The sequence below is a fragment of the Monocercomonoides exilis genome (assembly GCF_001643675.1).
Source record: "Monocercomonoides exilis strain PA203 chromosome Unknown scaffold51-639645, whole genome shotgun sequence".
NCBI lineage: Eukaryota > Preaxostyla > Oxymonadida > Polymastigidae > Monocercomonoides > Monocercomonoides exilis.
In genome coordinates, this window is record NW_027150596.1 from 227,762 (window position 1) to 244,765 (window position 17,004).

The window sequence follows — 17,004 nt, forward strand, 5'->3', positions numbered from 1 at the left end:
AACTTCTTCCATATAAAACATTAGTGTATAATCTTTTTCAACCATTTCATAAACAAAAATAACTATTTTGCATACGGTTTGAAAAAGATTGCAGTAAAAAAAATTGTGAAATTTTATAACGAAAACAAAAAATATATAAATATAACAAAAGAAAATTTCATTCCACGTAATCCAATTCTGTTGGTAACGTAAAGCTAACAGATATTTGCTCCTCTTCCATGTGAAATTGATTTTTTGCATAACTTCTAATTGCGAGAATATTATCTAAATTTGTAATAAATGTAAACAAATACAGTTAAATATTTGAGAATACCTGTCCAACGATTTGCTGCTTCTTTAGCTATGGAAACAGTATCTTCTGAATATTGAATATTTTGAAGGAACAAAATATTTTTATTTTTTTAAAGCAAACCCATCTTCTTTAAAGTTTCTGGATCGTTTTCTCTAAATTCTTCCAAACCATCAATAATTGTTTGATTTTCTTCTCTGAGCTTTGCGAGTTTTGCTTGTCTTTCTTTTCTTTCTTTCTAAATTAATAGCAAAACTGAAAAAAGTCCAAACAATTCGATCATTCAAACGGTTTCCTCTCTTCCTTTTCTTAATTCTTTTCTTGCAGTCTTTAATGTTTCAATTTTATCTTTTGTAGATCTTATTTTGTCCTGTAGTTGCTTAAGTCGAGTTTCTCTCTTTGAATAAAAAATTATTTTAAATAAATAAAGGATATTCAATTATTTCAACTCTGAACATAAACAAACTGTTTGAGCAGCTTTGCTTGGGAATGCCCAAAATAACACATTCGTCCCACATTTGTCAGAGTCAATAACTCCTTCATGAACTCCATCCATAACCGCATCTTTCACGCTCTGATAAACTTAAAGTTCATATCTTTTGAAATCAATATAAGAATAAAAAGTAAATCAAACTTACTCCTAATTTAGGACCTATTTTCTCTAATTCTTTCATAGAAAAAGGAACTGGCTAAATTGTATTTATTGGTAAAATAAAACAATAAATATTTGTATAATCCGAAGAAAGCATACATGATCTAACAGATAATTCACCATCGTTACCCGTTTTTCATCCTTACTCATTCCTCTCTTGCTTTTGCTCATTTTTCGAAAAAGACAAATCGATGAAAATAATATTGGGTTGGATCTTTCGTTTTCTCAAAAGAAATATAACCTTTTAATTTCGTGGTGCTACTTATTAAAATAAATATGAAAGCAACAATAAATCAAAAAATAAATGTTTTAAAGAGTGTTTGATATTATTATTAAATATCGTTATAGATTTTGTCACTCAAAGAAAATCAAAATTGTTAAATAAATGTATAAAAAATGAAAAGAAATGAAACAATTTATAAATCTTGCTACAAGCTTTGGAATGATATGTCGCAAAATTGTTTATTTTTGGAAACACAATAAAAATAAAAACTCTTTTATAATCTTTGTTTTGTTTTAAAAGGTTGATTCAATTATTACATAATTTTTGACATTTTTTCAATAATACATTCCGAATCAAATATTTTCTATCAAAAATTCAAGCACAGAACTTGTTTAACAGATGTGAAGTTTTTCATTCATATTTTTTCATATGTGTACTTAACTTATTTAATAGTTTTAATCTAATATTCTCTTTGAAAAAATAGCTCGCGAGCTTATTTATTTTTAATTATGTTTTTCTTTCTTGAGATAATTGTTTAGAAACATCAGCAACAACAATGATGTGAGGCATTTAAATAATCATTTATTCGTCTCCTTCTTCCTCTTTCTTATCTCCAGCTCTCAACTTCTTCTTTGCAACACGACCTGGTTTCCCTCCTCCAAATGGACTACGTGGGTCAAAATCGATGTGACTTTCGTTTGCAACAGCAACCATGAAGCTTGGAACTGTCACAATTTGCTTTCCAATTCTGTAAATTCCCAGAAAAAAATAATATTAGCAATAAATGTTACCATTAGCTACAAATAAAAAATAATAATAATGAAAAAATAAACCTGATATGACCTTGGGTAATGAGAAGACGAGCGTGATGAATTGAGCGAGCAAGTTTCTTTTTGAGGACCAAAGTTTGAAGACGACGTTCCATGAAATCCTGTGGTTTCAATCCAAGGACATAATCAAGTGCCTGGTGCTCTTCGTCAAGAACGCCCAATCTTGACAAATAACGAATGATAGCTTCACCTTCGAAAATACGTCTCTCGTCTTTTGGGTCAAGAGTAAGAAGCTCTCTTGATTTTTCACGAAGCTGTTCAAAATAATCGAATTCAATTTTTAAAACAAATTCAATTTGATGAAAATCTTGTTTATCTATAAAATACAAACTTTTGCAAGTGAATGTGTAACTCTCCACAGTTCTCTTTTGTTGCGAAGACCGTACTCACCGCAAATACGAAGTTCGCTATCAATCCTCTCGCGCTCGAAGGGATGACGTGGTGTCTTGAACACACTGCTGACTAACAAATAAATAAATAGTTAGAAGAATTTGTAGAAAATAATGAATTGGGGCCTTTCAACAAGAAAAACACACAGTTTCTAATCATTTTTATAATTACCTAATTAGGAATACAGGAACACTAAACAATCCCAAACCCATAATAAATTTTTATTATTATTCAAAAAGTTATAAAAATATATAAAGAAGGTTTGAAGAATATTTAAGAATATTTTAATGCATAATTTAATGTGATGATTTTATTGTTTTAACATTGCGAATATTATTTCTTGAATAAATTTGATATGATATTCTTTTAAAATTAATAACTTATTACTACCATTGAAGAGATTTTGAATGGAATTTTTAAAAAACAAAAATGCTGATGATGTAGATGCTGATGATAGTGAAGATTTTGAACCATGTATTTATTTTTTTGAGTAAGTTGAAAAAATAACAATTATATGCCTTCTTTTCTAATTTTTTCAAAAAAGCTGATGAGAGCGATAGCGATATTGATTTTGATTCGAATGAAAGCGTTGGAGGAGACATTTCCGAAGAATCGGAAGAAGATGAAGAAATGAGAAAGAAATATCAGGAGATAGCACGTCGTTTAGAAAGGGTATGTGAAACATTTTTGTAAGTATGACTGACTGTTTTATGAAAAAAGGAAGAAGATGACGAACTTGCAGAATTTCATGATAAAAAAGAGCCAAAATATGATGATTCTGAAAGTGATGATGCACCATCTTCGTCGACAAAACCATCAGTTGAAGCAAAGACCAAAAAAGTAGAAGAAGAAGAAAAGAAAGAATCAAAGCCTCAGCAATCAACAAACTTACCAAAAAAACCAGCAACCCAGCCAGGTCCACGACCAAAGCCAAAATTGTCAATGAGCGATGCTATCAAATTGATGAAGGTTTGCCATCACATTATTAATAACGGGAAGAATTAAGCTTTTTCACGAAATATATTGTTCAGCAACAACAAAAGCAGAAAGGATCGATACTTGATGCATCTAAAAAGAATTGGGAAGTTTTCAAGAACGAAGCACAGCTTCAAGACGAATTAAAAGTTGCTACAGATGCAGGCAAAGGACTAACGCAAAGCGGGTGTGTTATTTATTTGTTTGTTTTCTTGTGCACTTAAGCGTGTTCATTGAACATATTTCATCGTGTGTGTGTGTGTGTGTGTGTGTGTGTGTGTGTGTGTGTGTGTGTGTGTGTGTGTGTGTGTGATTTTATATTGTTTTAATATAATTTTTGTTGCTATAGCTATATTGCGAAGCAAGAGTTCCTTCATCGTTCGAGGGAACGTGAGGCTGAACTCCAACAGCAAATAAAAGCAGAGGAAAGGAAAAAGAGAGAATTGAAAGGCAACTAAATAAACATTTCATCATTGTTAAAATTATTAAGCACAGACTAAAGAATATTTTTATTTTCATTTCATTTTTTTTCTTCTTTCAAATAGCTTCAACTACTCATGAAGGTCTTATTTGTTTTCGATCATTCAGAATTTATTTCAACTTTTGACGTTTCTTTTTTTAAGAAGATTCATTTAAGTTTTCACATGAACATTTCTTTTTAAAAAATAAAAAAAAGAAAGTCAGAAAAGAAAACGTTTCAATCAATGTTTACACAACTATATATCTTTAAACAGAATTTAAAAAAAAGGCAAAGTAAATGCCACAGTGAATGAACCCTCGAATGCGAAACATAAAATAATAGAATGCATGAGAATAAAATAAGATTAAATAGAAAAATGCTTGACAAGCAAGACATGATATTCCTTCATGCTTATACAGTCACTCACGATTTTTAGCAGAATAAGCAAACAATCGCAATCAATCAAAATGCTTCAAAAAAGCATACAAGACAAACAGATAAATAAAACGCAATGGAATAAAAATACATAGCCAATAGTCAACAATCAATGGTCATAATTAGCAAATATAATTACAGTCTAATAGCGAAGTTAGTAATATCCTTCTTTGTCAGCAAGGAACGTGTATGATTTTGCTGTGTCCTGCTTCTTCTTGCGAATGCGGAAGGCGATGAACACGACAATTGTAACAGTTATGACAACTGCTCCAATACAGCCCAGAACAATGCCAACGATGGCACCAGGATTAGTCTTTGGAGGATTTGAATGTGGAGGATTTACGTTCCCACTGAAAAGGTTGATGAAAACAGAAGCATTGAAGACAATGAATGCAGATACAAAAAAATTGAATAGAGAAAAATAAATTCATTTGTAATGAAATATAGTTTTAAAAAAAACAAGAAGAAAGTTAAATCTAATGAAATAAGCAATGGAATAAACCATTTCCACGATTTTTCAATGAAAGTCTGAAAAGTGTCTCTGAACAGGCATTTTGTGTTGATTGATGTGTGTGTCTCGTCGCTCACCAATTTCAAGCGATCCTTTTGTTGCAATTAGAAACAGGATTCATTCGGATAATAGAAAAATATAATTATCATTGTGAATTCAAAACATTTTGAGTCAAAATAATAATAATAATAATAATAATAATAATAATAATAATAATAATAATACTTAGTTAACAGAAGCAGCAATAAATAAATGAAATAATCACACAATTATCCTTTTTGCATCGTATGTGGTGACAGTCAATGTGTATTTATCATTCTCATTCAGCTTCTGAGACGTGATAAAATACTTGTCAGAGAACTTCGATCCATCTGATAGTGAAATAGTTGCATTTAAAAAACAATAAATGTTAAATAAAAATCAAAAGGAAAAGAGAATTTTTAAAAAAATGAATTAAATTTTTCAAATATTCACAAATGCAGCAAAAATAATCACTAAATTTTATACATTCAAAAAATTATCTTCACAAAATAAAAAGAAAAAGCACATCAGCATTTCAACTAACATATGTTCTTTTTCATTCAAAGTTTCATTTTCTAATAAAAAATATTTTCCATTGATTTATCAAACCGAGTGTCGTATTCTTCATCTTCTCGATGTCTCCTCCTCTGACATTCTCAATTGCAGATATGGCGTTGTTGAATGGATCAACCGAGTACAAGTCATCCAGATACATCTCTCCCTCATAAATATCACCTGTATGCACAAGAGATTGAATAAACACAAATGGAAATTAATCATAAAAAAAACATTAAAATGAAGAATTTTTGATATAAAATAAGCATTTCACCGAACAAGAAATAGAACAGAAAAAAATGAGACAATAAAAGAAACAACAGTAAAAATACATTAAACGATCATTGCATACTTCTAACAGAGGAAGATGAAACGATGTGGATCATCTCCTGCACAGTGTTCAAGCACTTCATCTCAACTGCTGCATAAGGAAATGCCTCATCAACCATCAGCATCCCCAGGCTCTTCTTGCCATCTTTCGGCTTTAACGATCTCGAGTAGAATTCCGGAACACACCCAACTACCTTCGAGAGGCCGAGGTCGTCGTACTTTGCTTTGATCCTTCTCTTAATCTCTTCTCCTTTCTTCGTCTTCAGCTCGCCCGCACTGAGCCCGCTCGCCCGCTCAAAGTCCTTCCCAATCATGTTGAGCCACTCGTAGCTGAACGACAGCTTCTCCGCAGCGCCTTCCGCACTCAGCTGTTTTCCCAGCGCAAAGTTTATGAGCCCAATTTGCCTGCCGTATGCTCCGCTTTCCAGCGCCCATGCATCCGACTCCACAACCTTCGCATTCGACGGCTTCTTCTCCAAGTCCCGCTGCCTCAGCATGTGCGAGTGGCCTGTCAGGAACAGCTGTGGCACGTCTGGCTTCCTCTGCTGAATGAATTTTTTGATCTCGTCAACCTCTTTGCTGTCGGTGGAGATGTGGCACAGGTTGATGATCAGCCGCACATTCTCTGTCTGAAATGCCTTTTCGAACCGCTCGTCAGTCAGCACATCTTTGACAGGCGACACTTTCACATGGTCAGCTGCATTGTTCATGCCATATATGAAGCCAAAAACTAGAATTTTCCCTTCATTCTCTGGTAAATCGATTGTAATGAAATCATCAGCTAATTTCTTGTTCTTGTTAACATGTTCTGCATTCATGCAGATGTATCTGTTAAAAAATATGGTAGTAATCATACAAATGTCAAATATATAAAAGTTTTAAGAGCAAAGAATAAATAACATTTCAAAAATTTTTATAAAGTGGTTTTATCTACATTGTTCAATAAAAGGAATAAAAGTTCAAAAGAAAAGAAGTTTGAAAATAGCTTTTTCAAAAGCAATCACATCACAAACAACAGTTTTTGCTTTTAAAAAAATTGTTTATGCATACTTTCCTTTCCAGAACGGACTGAAATCATCTGCAATATGATCAATTTGGTTGTTATTTCCAAGTTCATGGTTTCCAATGACAAGGCCATCATATGGCAATTCCTTAAACATTTCCATTATGAACTCTCCATGAACATCAACAGCATCACTAAGACCTGTACCCTATTAATGATATTATTTGTAAACATATTCATAAATATGAAAATATTTTTTTAAGTTATTTTAAATATATTTAAAAATCAATTAAAAAAATAACAAATATTAATATAATCAAATAAAGTATATCTTCCAATAATTGTTTCATGTTTAACAAACCTCTGAAACATCTCCAGTGTCAAAAAGAAGAACAATATGATTTGAACTCTGCTTTTTTTTCATTGCAGTCACAAAATCGTACAAATCCCCCAAATTTGCTGGATAGCGATCATCTCTAATGTGGCCATTTATCCAACCATGAACTTTTATTGTCAATTAATAAGTATCAATATGAATATGCATGTTTTTACGGAAACAAAAAAGTACGAAATTTATAATCACAAAAATAATAAATCATTCAAAATGAAATGATGTTTTAATTATATATCTTAAAAATAAAGCAAGTCGTACTGTCTGTTGTTTGGATAACGGTTATGTTAAGTTCTTTTGTATCAGTAATTCCTTTTGTTCTTGGGATATGGTCAATAAATTTTTAATTTTTTCATTGACAATTATTTTTTGAAAATGCAACAGTTCGAAATAAATATGTAATTTTCGAAAAATATAAGAGATTTATAATATATAATAATGAATCATTAAATAAGTAATCAAACCTCTCAACCCCATTTTCATCCATGCAGCAAATTTTTGCAATAATGAAATAACAAATATGCAACAGCATTTTATTAAATGTGTTCGATACCAATAAGAAAACTAATTTATTGATGATGATTTTCCATAATATATATTTTTCTTATCTTCATTTTCATTAATAATTATTTTTTGTTGGAAACAAAAAATTGGATTTATTATTTATTATTTATTAAAAGTTTTTGTAATACAAAATTTTCACTTTTTGGAAAACTGTTTTATATTTTTAAGAAATAAATTCGATATCTTTTCCAAAATTCTTAAAAAATAACAACAAGAAATTTCTAAGTTCTTCAAGAATATTTCGATATTAAAGACATTGTGATAAATATAATTTTCAATCTTTATTTGTTTTCTGAAATTATTTTTGACAATCATAAATGTTTTTCACTCCACATTCGAGGAATATTGATTATGAAAAAGATACCAGAAAAGTTTGATATCTTAATAACTGCAAGAGGAATAATACTAATAATTTTCATCCAAATGCGTCTTATAAATACTAACTCTTTTGGTATGACGGACTTTTAATTTCGTGTTGACTGAATGTTGCAAAAATAATTATATGTGTCTCGGAGAAACAGAAAATAATATTTCTCCGAAAATTAAATAGTAATTTTTTCTGAGTACAAATGAAGCAGGTTTGAAAGTCTTATATTTAACATGAGTTTTTATTGATGAGATATATTTTGAGGAAGATTGTCAGAATTTCTTCTCTTGCAGTAATTGAGAAACTGATCTTGTCAAGAATTATTTGTGATGTTAATCACTTTTTGAATAATCTGTGTTAGTTGCATAACTTCAAAATCGAATAATCAAATTTTAAACAAATATGGTTATCTAATTTTTCATAATTGACAATGTTATAATAAAATATTATTCATTTGATGAATTATATAAAATTAAAATTTTTAAAAAAAAATTAAACTGATTATTTGATAGGGGTGTAGAAGTGCTAGAATTAAAAATTTTCAAAATTCGTGAAAGTGATGAAAAGTTTGGTGTTTTTATTGGTTCCTTTTTTCAATAACCTGGAAAATTACAAAAAATTTTTTAAAAGAAACAAAAATTGTTTGTTCACACAATTATGTTTATCATCAGTTGATGAACAGATATGTCAATTTGATTTCAAGATGATAATTTAATTCGTTTGTGAAATTATCGTTAGAAAAAAACATGACAAAAAATTATTTGAAACAAATTGAATTAACAAAAAAAATTTATTTTAGCAAATTCTTCCTATCTCTTTAGTGTAAATGTCAGTTGGCTGTTTGATAAGGTCTTATTTTTTGCCATTTCCCAAAAAATTGATTTGTTTTTCTTATGATCAAAAAGACACTAAAGAAGGGAAAAGAAAAGCACGACAGAAATGAAGTCGATGGACAACCGCATTAATGAAAATAGACTCGAGAGAATGACGCGAATTCAAATTGACAGAAAACCCAGGCTTGTGGATGCAACCAACTTCGGTGAAAAAACAAAAAAAGCATTCATCCATGCTGTGAAGGCTGTTCAAAGCCACAGAAATATTGCCAAAGAGAAAAGGCTATCAAAACTTCTCAAGGAAAAAAAGGAAATTGAAACTGACGTGATCGAAATGAAGCACAGTATGAAACAAGCTTGACAGTGATGAAAACAAAAAAATTGGGATGCAAAATATTTTCATTTTCAAATTATTTGGTTCTATTTTGATTGAAAATGCGTTGAAATTGAAGAATCAGAGATTATTGAAGATGCTTCACCAAAAAAAAATTCAAAATTTGCGGCTTATTCCTTCTTGCGAAATCAACTCGAATTGAAATTGCAAAAGCCAAAATTTTTGGATTCAAAACGTCATGCAGCATCTTGTCAGGACGTTTTGAAACCAAGGGATGAAATATTTGATGGTTTTCATTCAAAACACATATACCAAAGTGAACTGATCTTTAATGTGGATGAAACATCACCAAGATTATCTGATAATTGCCAAAAACTTGTAGCGAAATCCTTGGAGTCTCCTTCGGCCTATTGCCTCGTTCCTTCGAGGGTGCGAAACGCGACGCTTGTAGCTGCTGTTGCCTCGGATGGCTTTTCTTTACCCACAATTGTGCTTTGGCCAAGTTCCAATGTTCCGGAAGAGTTAACTCCTCTCCAGTCTCCTTCGCTTGATGTGTGGAGCAATACAAACGGTTGGATGAACTTTTCTTTATTCGAACGATACTCTTTACGCATTCTGCTTCAAGAAAGATTGAAAATGAAGAAAAGAAAGAAATAATGAGAAAAAAGATTTATGAAATTCATTGATTCGCCCAGCTCTTGTCAAAACCCTATTATTTGGAGAAATTTTTTGGAATCGAACGTGGATGTCATTCATTTGTTCCTCACACAACACATATTTCGCAACCTCTCGATAGAGGTGTTATTGCTGTTCCAATATCTGTTATAAGTTCATCAATAGAAATTCCACAATCTTCAACTGCTTCATTTAACAGAGAGGCTTTAGCAGACATCCTTCCTCAAGCTCTTCACTCTGCATTCGCACCATCAGTTACAAAGAATGCATTTGATGCAAGTGGTGTTTTTTTTGAATCGTCAGAATCACTTTTAACGAAAATTGCCCGGCATAGGTACATCTGTGCTTCTTTTGCATTTTGCTCTGTTAGGAATAAACTTTATGATGAAATAATAGATAAAAATAATTTAAAACTTTTGGGTGGACGAATTTTTTGAAATTGTTTTTTCTTGTTGAAAGAAATCAATTTTGAAAAATCACTTATTAATATTGCTATTTTTTATTAGAATTAATATATAAAAATAATTTCCAATTAATTAATATATATAATGCTTTTAATTGTTATATTAACCTTTTGTATCAAAGAATTTCGGAGAAATAAAACATTTCAAAAAATTAAAATTTAAATAATCAAAATTTGATCAATCCCACAATTAATTTTTTGATCTCCAAAGAATAAGAATAGGCTTTTTTTTCATGATTCAAAGGGCGCACACTTTCCAATATATTTCAATTTGAATATATAAACATAATATTATTGTATGCACTGATTGTTATTTTAAATATTTTTATATTATTGACAAAATTAAATATTCAGAATTTGATATTGATAGTTATGCAACGCCACACAACATGAGTCCAATATTTGTGGATATAGTTGAAAATGTATTTGAAATGAAGATAAGGATCTGATATTTATTTTCTTTTTTTATATTTTGGAGAAAACATTAACTTTAAACATTAAAAATCATATTTTTTCTTCTTTATCAATTTGGTATGTCGAAGACAAGGCAGTGTCAAGTGAAAAAGGAGGAGCAATATTCTTCACATTGGGTGCATCTGGATCAATGAAGATGATTGACTCAACTATCAGCCATTGCAGCTGCAACAACAGCACTGGAAGAGGAGGAGGAGTGTATCTGGCAACAAAGGAAAGAGGAGAATTGGATTTCTTATTTGTAGGAATGAAGTTCAGTGTTAACGCAGCAAAAGCGGGGAATGATATTTTTATTGAATGTTTCAACATCACATTTCTGATCAATGAAAGGCAATTTCAGTTTGATTTTAGAGAGAAACCAAACGTCGGGTATGTGAATGGTGGAAATGGAGGAACGGACTATCCGAGCTGCGGGCATTCTAACTTTCCATGTTTTTCATTGACAAACACAGGAGCAGCGGTGTTTGGGGCCAGAGAACCAGCAGCATTGTGGCTGATGAGCACTTCACGATTTACAAAGAAATGACACTTGATGCGCAGCCAATGGTTGTTGGTGGAGAAGTCGAAATGGAACGAGTTGTGGTGAGAGAAGAAGTGAACGGAGAAGAAGCAGAAGTGGGAGGAGGAGTGAAAGAATGCTTTGTCGAGACGAAGGAGATAATCACATTCCACTCTCTGATGTTTTGTACTTGGTCGTTTGAGGGATCAACCCGAACATGCTGGTTCATGTATATCGATGAAGTTCTGAGATTTGAAGGATACTGGTTTATCACAGAGGCAGGAGCATTATATTTGAATGTGGAATGTCTGAAGGGGAAAGGAGGAAAGATGGTGCTTGTGAAGTGTGGATTTGAAAAAGTGGCAACGAGGGGATGTGGTGTAATTGTTGCTGATGGGTGCGAAATGGAAGTGGAACTTGAGGGTGTGACGATACGAAACAAGAGGAGAGAAGACGAAGGGAGTGTGTTGGAGCTGAGAAGAGGAAAGGCTGTGAATATTAGAAATGCAACAATGAAGAAGACGAATTTTGGGAATGGGAACGAGATTGGTGTCTTGGAGGAAATGGGGTTGGAGATGAGGAACAGCACATTGTATGAGGTGAGAAGATACGAAGGGAATGGAGGAATGATGAGTGGGAAAGTGGGGAGTGGGAGAGCGTGGGAGATTGAGGACTGTGTGTTTGAGAGGTGTGAGTGCGAAGCAGATTACACATTGGGAGGAGGGATAATGGTGAGTGTGTGGGATGGGGGGAAGTTTGTGTTTGAGCACAACAAAGTGGACAGATGTGAGGCGCCGTCTGACAGCGGAAAGTTAGGAGGTGTGCATGTAATGTTTGAAACAGCAAAGATAAAGTGTTCGATGAAGATGAACGAATTCACAAACAATGATGCAGAAAAGTGGAAATACGTGTTTTTGGTATGCGACTCGACGTGGCTTGTGATTCTTCCAGCACTGTGGTATGGATCAGCAACGAACGAAACAGTGCAGAAGAAGATGTGGGTGGCGGAGCTGACAGAAGCAGGAAAGGAAGACTTGATCATCAATTATCTGTTTCCAAGATTGGGATCAAATTTGTTTGTGAGCAATGCTGGAAACGGATTATCAAGTTGTGGAGCGAAAGAAAATTCTTGCTTATCTGTTGATATTGGATTTGATCGGTTGAAGGATGAGACAGAGAGGATTATGCTTGTTGGTGTTGCTTCAGTGAGCAAGACGATCAACAGAGGTGGGAAAGGACTGACAATCAAAGGGAATGAAGAAACGAGAGAACTGGTTGTTGAAGAGGGAGGGAAATTTGAATGGACAGAAGGAGATGGACAAACACATTTGACTTTGTCACTTCTTCAGATTTCACTTCCATGCTCCTCCTCTGCAAGTGCAAGTGGTGATGAATCGATTGTGGAAGTGAGGATTGGTGAATGCTTCATTTTGGATTGTTTGTTTTCAAAAGGAGGTGTGAATTCAAATGTGAATGAATGTTGGAAGTGGATTGTGATTGGGAATGGAGGAGTTATTCGAATCGAGAGAACAGAAATGAATGGGATAAGATTTGAAGGATGTGGAATTGCAAGATTTGGAGGAGGGAATGTGATATTTGTGAACTGTTCATTGGATGGGATTGAAACCAGTGGAGGAGGAGTGATTGTGGGGAATGGTGGATCGGAAGTGACATTGAGGAACATGACAGCATTGGGGGGTGTTGTGGGAGCAGGATCGCTGATAACATCGAATGGAGGATCGAATTTGAGAATTGATGGAGAAAGCAGATTTGAGGATATTGAGACAGAAAGTGTGAGTGGAGGGTGTGTGAAGAGCGAGATGAAGCTGTATGATTTGCTTGAAATTGGATCATCATCCATATTAACATGCTCAGTGAATGGAAATGAAGGAAGAGGGGGAGGAATATATCTGGATTTGAGCGATAATTGCGTGAATAACTTTGCGTTGACAACATTGTTCTTCAAAGACAATGTTGCTGCCTATGGAAGGGATTTGTTCATTTCTTGCAAGAAACTGAATGAAACAGTGATGAAGGAAAGGTTTGTATTTGAATACAAATTTGAAAATGGAGAAGGAGAAGGGATGGCAGTTGATATGAAAGGGATTGACAGAGACTATTTTGTGGAGAGTGTTGATCTTGAGCTGTTTCTCGTTGAAATGAAGGGAATAGGGGTGTTTGTGTCGAGGGAGTGGCATGACACATTGGGATGTGGGAGCGATGAATATCCATGTGAATCGATGTGGAGTGGAATAAGTCACATCGACATGAATGAAGGCGAAGAAGAGAGGAAAGAAAAGGCTAAAGATGAAGGGATAATTGAAGATTCTTATTCATTTTTGAAAACGCTTATGATTGATGGGCGTATGATTGATGGAGATGAAACCAAACTCAAGCCAATTCATTTTGAAGTGACAATCAATGAGAAATTTCACATTATGCTTTTTTAATTAAGAGAGTTTCAAAAAAACATCAAACAATTCAAAAACACTCAGTCAAAAAATATAATATTATTGCAATGCATTGCTCTCATGGAAATGATTTTCAATTAATAGTTCTTCTTTTTGAAATTAATATAACAAATTAATTTTGGAAATGAAATTCTTTTGAAAAATTGAATGAATAAAAAAAGGCACTCAAAATAATAAAAGGAAAAACAATTACAAAATTTATATTTTTTCTTCTTCATAAACTTTTTCATCTTCTCAGCTGTGTAATTATTCTGAGGGTGTATGCAAAATGAGCAGAAGAATGTTGTTCCTCCTTTCTCTTTTTGTTCAACTTCTGCATTTAATCTTGATTAAGAAAAATCACAAAATTTAAATGATATCGTTTTAACAAATTTCAATTAGAAAAATGAACAAAACCTTATAATTCATCTTTGATAAAATTTTATAAGCGTCAATACTTTTCACAATCAAATTCACTTAACTGATATCCTCATATTGCTAGATTAATCGCTTCATCTTCAAACAATCAAAATTCATTAATAATAGAAGAATATTTTAAATAACAATCATTGCATACAATAATAAAATATTTCTATATTCAAATTGTTATACATTGGAAAGTGTTCACCCCACACATTACAAAAAAAAGCTAATCCTAAATCTTTGGCAATTTATAATTTAATTGTGGGATTGATCAAAAATTATTAATTAAAATATTTATTTTTCTAAAATGTTTTATTTCTCAGAAATTCTTTGATACAAAAGGTAAATATAACAATTAAAAGCATTGCATGTATTTGTTAATAAGTAATTATCCTTATATATTAATTTTTATTAAAAATTGCAATATTAATAAGTGATTTTTCAAAATTGATTTCTTTCAACAAGAAAAAACAATTTCAAAAAATTCGTCCACCCAAAAGTTTTAAATTATTTTTATCTATTATTTCATCATAAAGTTTATTCCTAACAGAGCAAAATGCAAAAGAAGCACAGATGTACCTATGCCAATTGCCCAAATACTCTTCATTTCCTTTGCCCACTTATACAAATAGTTTTGATTTTTACGGAAAATTGCTCACAAATGAGGATTGCTTTGAAAAAAAAGTGGGAAGAAGATATATGTCAGAATTTTTTTGAAAAGTTCCATTTGTTTTATTTTCAAAAAATTAAAAATTTCATATTTCTATCAAATTTCTGTTCCCAATCATGAAAATTCACAAAAATGGAAATAATAACATTGACAAGATTTTATTTTCATAACAGCGAAATTTAGTGAGTGGGAACAGAAATTTGATAGAAATATGAAATTTTTAATTTTTTGAAAACTTAACAAATGGAACTTTTCAAAAAAATTTTGACATATTTATTCGAACAAGTGCGAAATGTTCCGAAGCCGAAGAAGAAACAGAAAACATTGAAGATACTCTTCCATTAAAGTCAAAGTTGAAAAGAGTTTATCGAAGAATTCCACATAACGACATGGAAAATTTCGAAGAAGAAAATTTTGCAGATCAAAGTGAGGAAAAAATTAGATGATAAATAGACCTTTGTTTTGTTTGTTTTTGCTAGTTGATTCCGTATTTTTTGTCTCTTTTTCACTTCCAAAATTTGGTGCCTATTAAAAAAAATTGTGTATTTAAAAACGCCAACCTTATTGTTACTCTGTATCTTTTTGTGGTCAACAAACATGAAAATATTCATTTATTAAAAAAAAAATGAATACAATTATAATTTATTCAAAAAAAAAAATTCAAAAATGTGTGAAATACATGTGATTCACTAGTTTTCATATCATCAAAATGAATTTTTCAGCAAATAGAAATGATGAAAGAAAAATTTGTTTGTTTTTTTGAGAGAATTGAATTGTGATTGACAAATAATTAATTTCAACAATATTCATACTTACACCTATTTATTTGCTAAATAATCATGAATGATTATTTTCTTTATCATAACTTTTTTCGGTATGTTAATTATTATATTGTTTTTTCATCCATGATTCGTAAATTATCAGTCGAATATTTCTTGAATTTTATTTCTGCAAAAAACAATCTTTGAGACAAGTTCAAAAAAAACTCTCGAATAATAAAGTTTTTAATTTTCAGCGTATTATTTTGTATATTCAAGGAAAATATTTATACACAAGATTTTGACAGAAAATAAATAACATATAGACATTCACTCATATATCTTATTAATTGAATTGTGAATGAATAAAATGATCCAAGAGAATTCATAGAAATATTTCAATAATTTCAAAGAAAATGATTATTTTCAAAAAAAGCAAACACAATCATGTTTAGAAAATATATAACACCAGAGAAGGTTCAATTTTTCAACTTTTTACACAAAAAAGACTATGTATTGAGTTATGAGCACTTATTGACACTCAACAAATGACAAGTTTGTCTTTGTTATAATATTATTAGAAAACTCTTTTCTAATGCAAAATTGTCACAAATGGTTCATAAAGTGATTCTTTCCGTTTTTTTTTTGCATAAAAAAAAATGCTCTCGTAATATGCTTTTGCCTTAAAAAATAAGAACAAAATTGTATCTTAATTTCTGATTTTATTATTTCCAAAAACACAATTGAATTTAATAGACAACACATGCATTCGGATTGGTGTATCTAATTATTTTCCTAATTATTGAATAACAATTGAAATCAAGTTCGTGGAAAATAAATAATACATTATTTTTTACTTATCTTGACAATTTAGTTATTTTTTTGTGATTAAAGTTGATTTATCAATTTGTTATTCTTTTTTTTTTTTTTTTTTTTTTTTTTTTTTTTTTTTTTTTTTGATAAACATTTTTTGAATTTTTTTTGTGATCAAACAACAAAAGAAAAATCAAAAATTGATGAACCAATTGAAAATAATCATTGTGAACCCCACTTAAACTATATTAATAATAAAGATCAGGAAAAACACAAATCATAGAACATGAAAATGCAATAAATAATTAAACATCTATTTTTTAAAAAAACGTGGAAAATTATTTGAATCGAAGAAAATTTTAACAATTTGTTCCAAAAATTTTCTTAAATCGAGTCATTGTTCCCCTGACACTCTTGTGCGTAACGATAAAGAAAAAAATAAAAATTTGAGAAAATAATAAAGAAATAATTAAGTGGAACAAAACTCACTAAGTGAAAAAATATACTCCCAAATTAAAAAAAAAGTTCCGTAAGGAATGAAATATCCATTTTTCAAAATAAAAATATCTATTATTTTTTCAATAAATGCTTTTAAACACAAAAAAATATGCCCGCT

At 31.1% G+C, this 17,004-nt stretch overlaps 5 protein-coding genes across 5 annotated transcripts; 2 read left to right on the forward strand and 3 right to left on the reverse strand.

Moving 5' to 3' along the window:
• Positions 1-11: 11 nt before the first annotated feature.
• On the reverse strand, positions 12-1,112 carry MONOS_9105 (putative Meiotic nuclear division protein 1; the record flags this gene model as incomplete). Its single annotated transcript, XM_067879570.1, has 7 exons — positions 12-264; positions 314-358; positions 413-527; positions 579-686; positions 756-871; positions 924-978; positions 1,041-1,112. The coding sequence occupies 7 exons, from the start codon at positions 1,110-1,112 to the stop codon at positions 158-160; spliced, it is 618 nt and encodes a 205-aa protein (XP_067720758.1). The 3' UTR covers positions 12-157.
• Positions 1,113-1,214: 102 nt separating this feature from the next.
• Positions 1,215-2,561, reverse strand: MONOS_9104 (putative large subunit ribosomal protein 9 RPS9). Its single transcript, XM_067879569.1, has 4 exons — positions 2,531-2,561; positions 2,326-2,456; positions 1,998-2,248; positions 1,215-1,912 (listed from the first exon to the last, which is right to left on the reverse strand). The coding sequence occupies exons 1-4, from the start codon at positions 2,541-2,543 to the stop codon at positions 1,747-1,749; spliced, it is 561 nt and encodes a 186-aa protein (XP_067720759.1). The 5' UTR covers positions 2,544-2,561; the 3' UTR covers positions 1,215-1,746.
• Positions 2,562-2,791: 230 nt separating this feature from the next.
• On the forward strand, positions 2,792-4,002 carry MONOS_9103 (putative Bucentaur or craniofacial development; the record flags this gene model as incomplete). The annotated part of the gene is made up of 5 exons (XM_067879568.1): positions 2,792-2,858; positions 2,929-3,056; positions 3,105-3,353; positions 3,416-3,546; positions 3,709-4,002. 5 exons carry the CDS (start codon positions 2,792-2,794, stop codon positions 3,815-3,817), a joined length of 684 nt encoding a protein of 227 aa, XP_067720760.1. The 3' UTR covers positions 3,818-4,002.
• Positions 4,003-4,044: 42 nt separating this feature from the next.
• Positions 4,045-7,645, reverse strand: MONOS_9102 (putative 5' nucleotidase family protein). Its single transcript, XM_067879567.1, has 9 exons — positions 7,530-7,645; positions 7,327-7,385; positions 7,036-7,178; positions 6,722-6,882; positions 5,694-6,499; positions 5,396-5,521; positions 5,033-5,136; positions 4,757-4,857; positions 4,045-4,604 (listed from the first exon to the last, which is right to left on the reverse strand). Exons 1-9 carry the CDS (start codon positions 7,595-7,597, stop codon positions 4,409-4,411), a joined length of 1,764 nt encoding a protein of 587 aa, XP_067720761.1. The 5' UTR covers positions 7,598-7,645; the 3' UTR covers positions 4,045-4,408.
• A 1,335-nt stretch (positions 7,646-8,980) lies between these two features.
• On the forward strand, positions 8,981-13,812 carry MONOS_9101 (uncharacterized protein; the record flags this gene model as incomplete). The annotated part of the gene is made up of 5 exons (XM_067879566.1): positions 8,981-9,173; positions 9,546-9,715; positions 9,859-10,120; positions 10,844-11,144; positions 11,228-13,812. 5 exons carry the CDS (start codon positions 8,981-8,983, stop codon positions 13,722-13,724), a joined length of 3,423 nt encoding a protein of 1,140 aa, XP_067720762.1. The 3' UTR covers positions 13,725-13,812.
• Positions 13,813-17,004: the final 3,192 nt, after the last annotated feature.

Bases quoted from the DNA above. Each gene is read 5' to 3' on its own strand.
- MONOS_9102 (XM_067879567.1), bottom strand. From the start codon at position 7,597: ATGCTGTTGCATATTTGTTATTTCATTATTGCAAAAATTTGCTGCATG. The intron at 7,386-7,529 runs GTTTGATTACTT...CCATATCCCAAG, and splicing joins GATGAAAATGGGGTTGAGAG to AACAAAAGGAATTACTGATA. The intron at 6,883-7,035 runs GTTTGTTAAACA...TATCATTAATAG, and splicing joins ACACTGGAGATGTTTCAGAG to GGTACAGGTCTTAGTGATGC.
- MONOS_9104 (XM_067879569.1), bottom strand. The intron at 2,249-2,325 runs GTTTGTATTTTA...TATTTTGAACAG, and splicing joins TTACACATTCACTTGCAAAA to CTTCGTGAAAAATCAAGAGA. The intron at 1,913-1,997 runs GTTTATTTTTTC...GGGAATTTACAG, and splicing joins ATTACCCAAGGTCATATCAG to AATTGGAAAGCAAATTGTGA.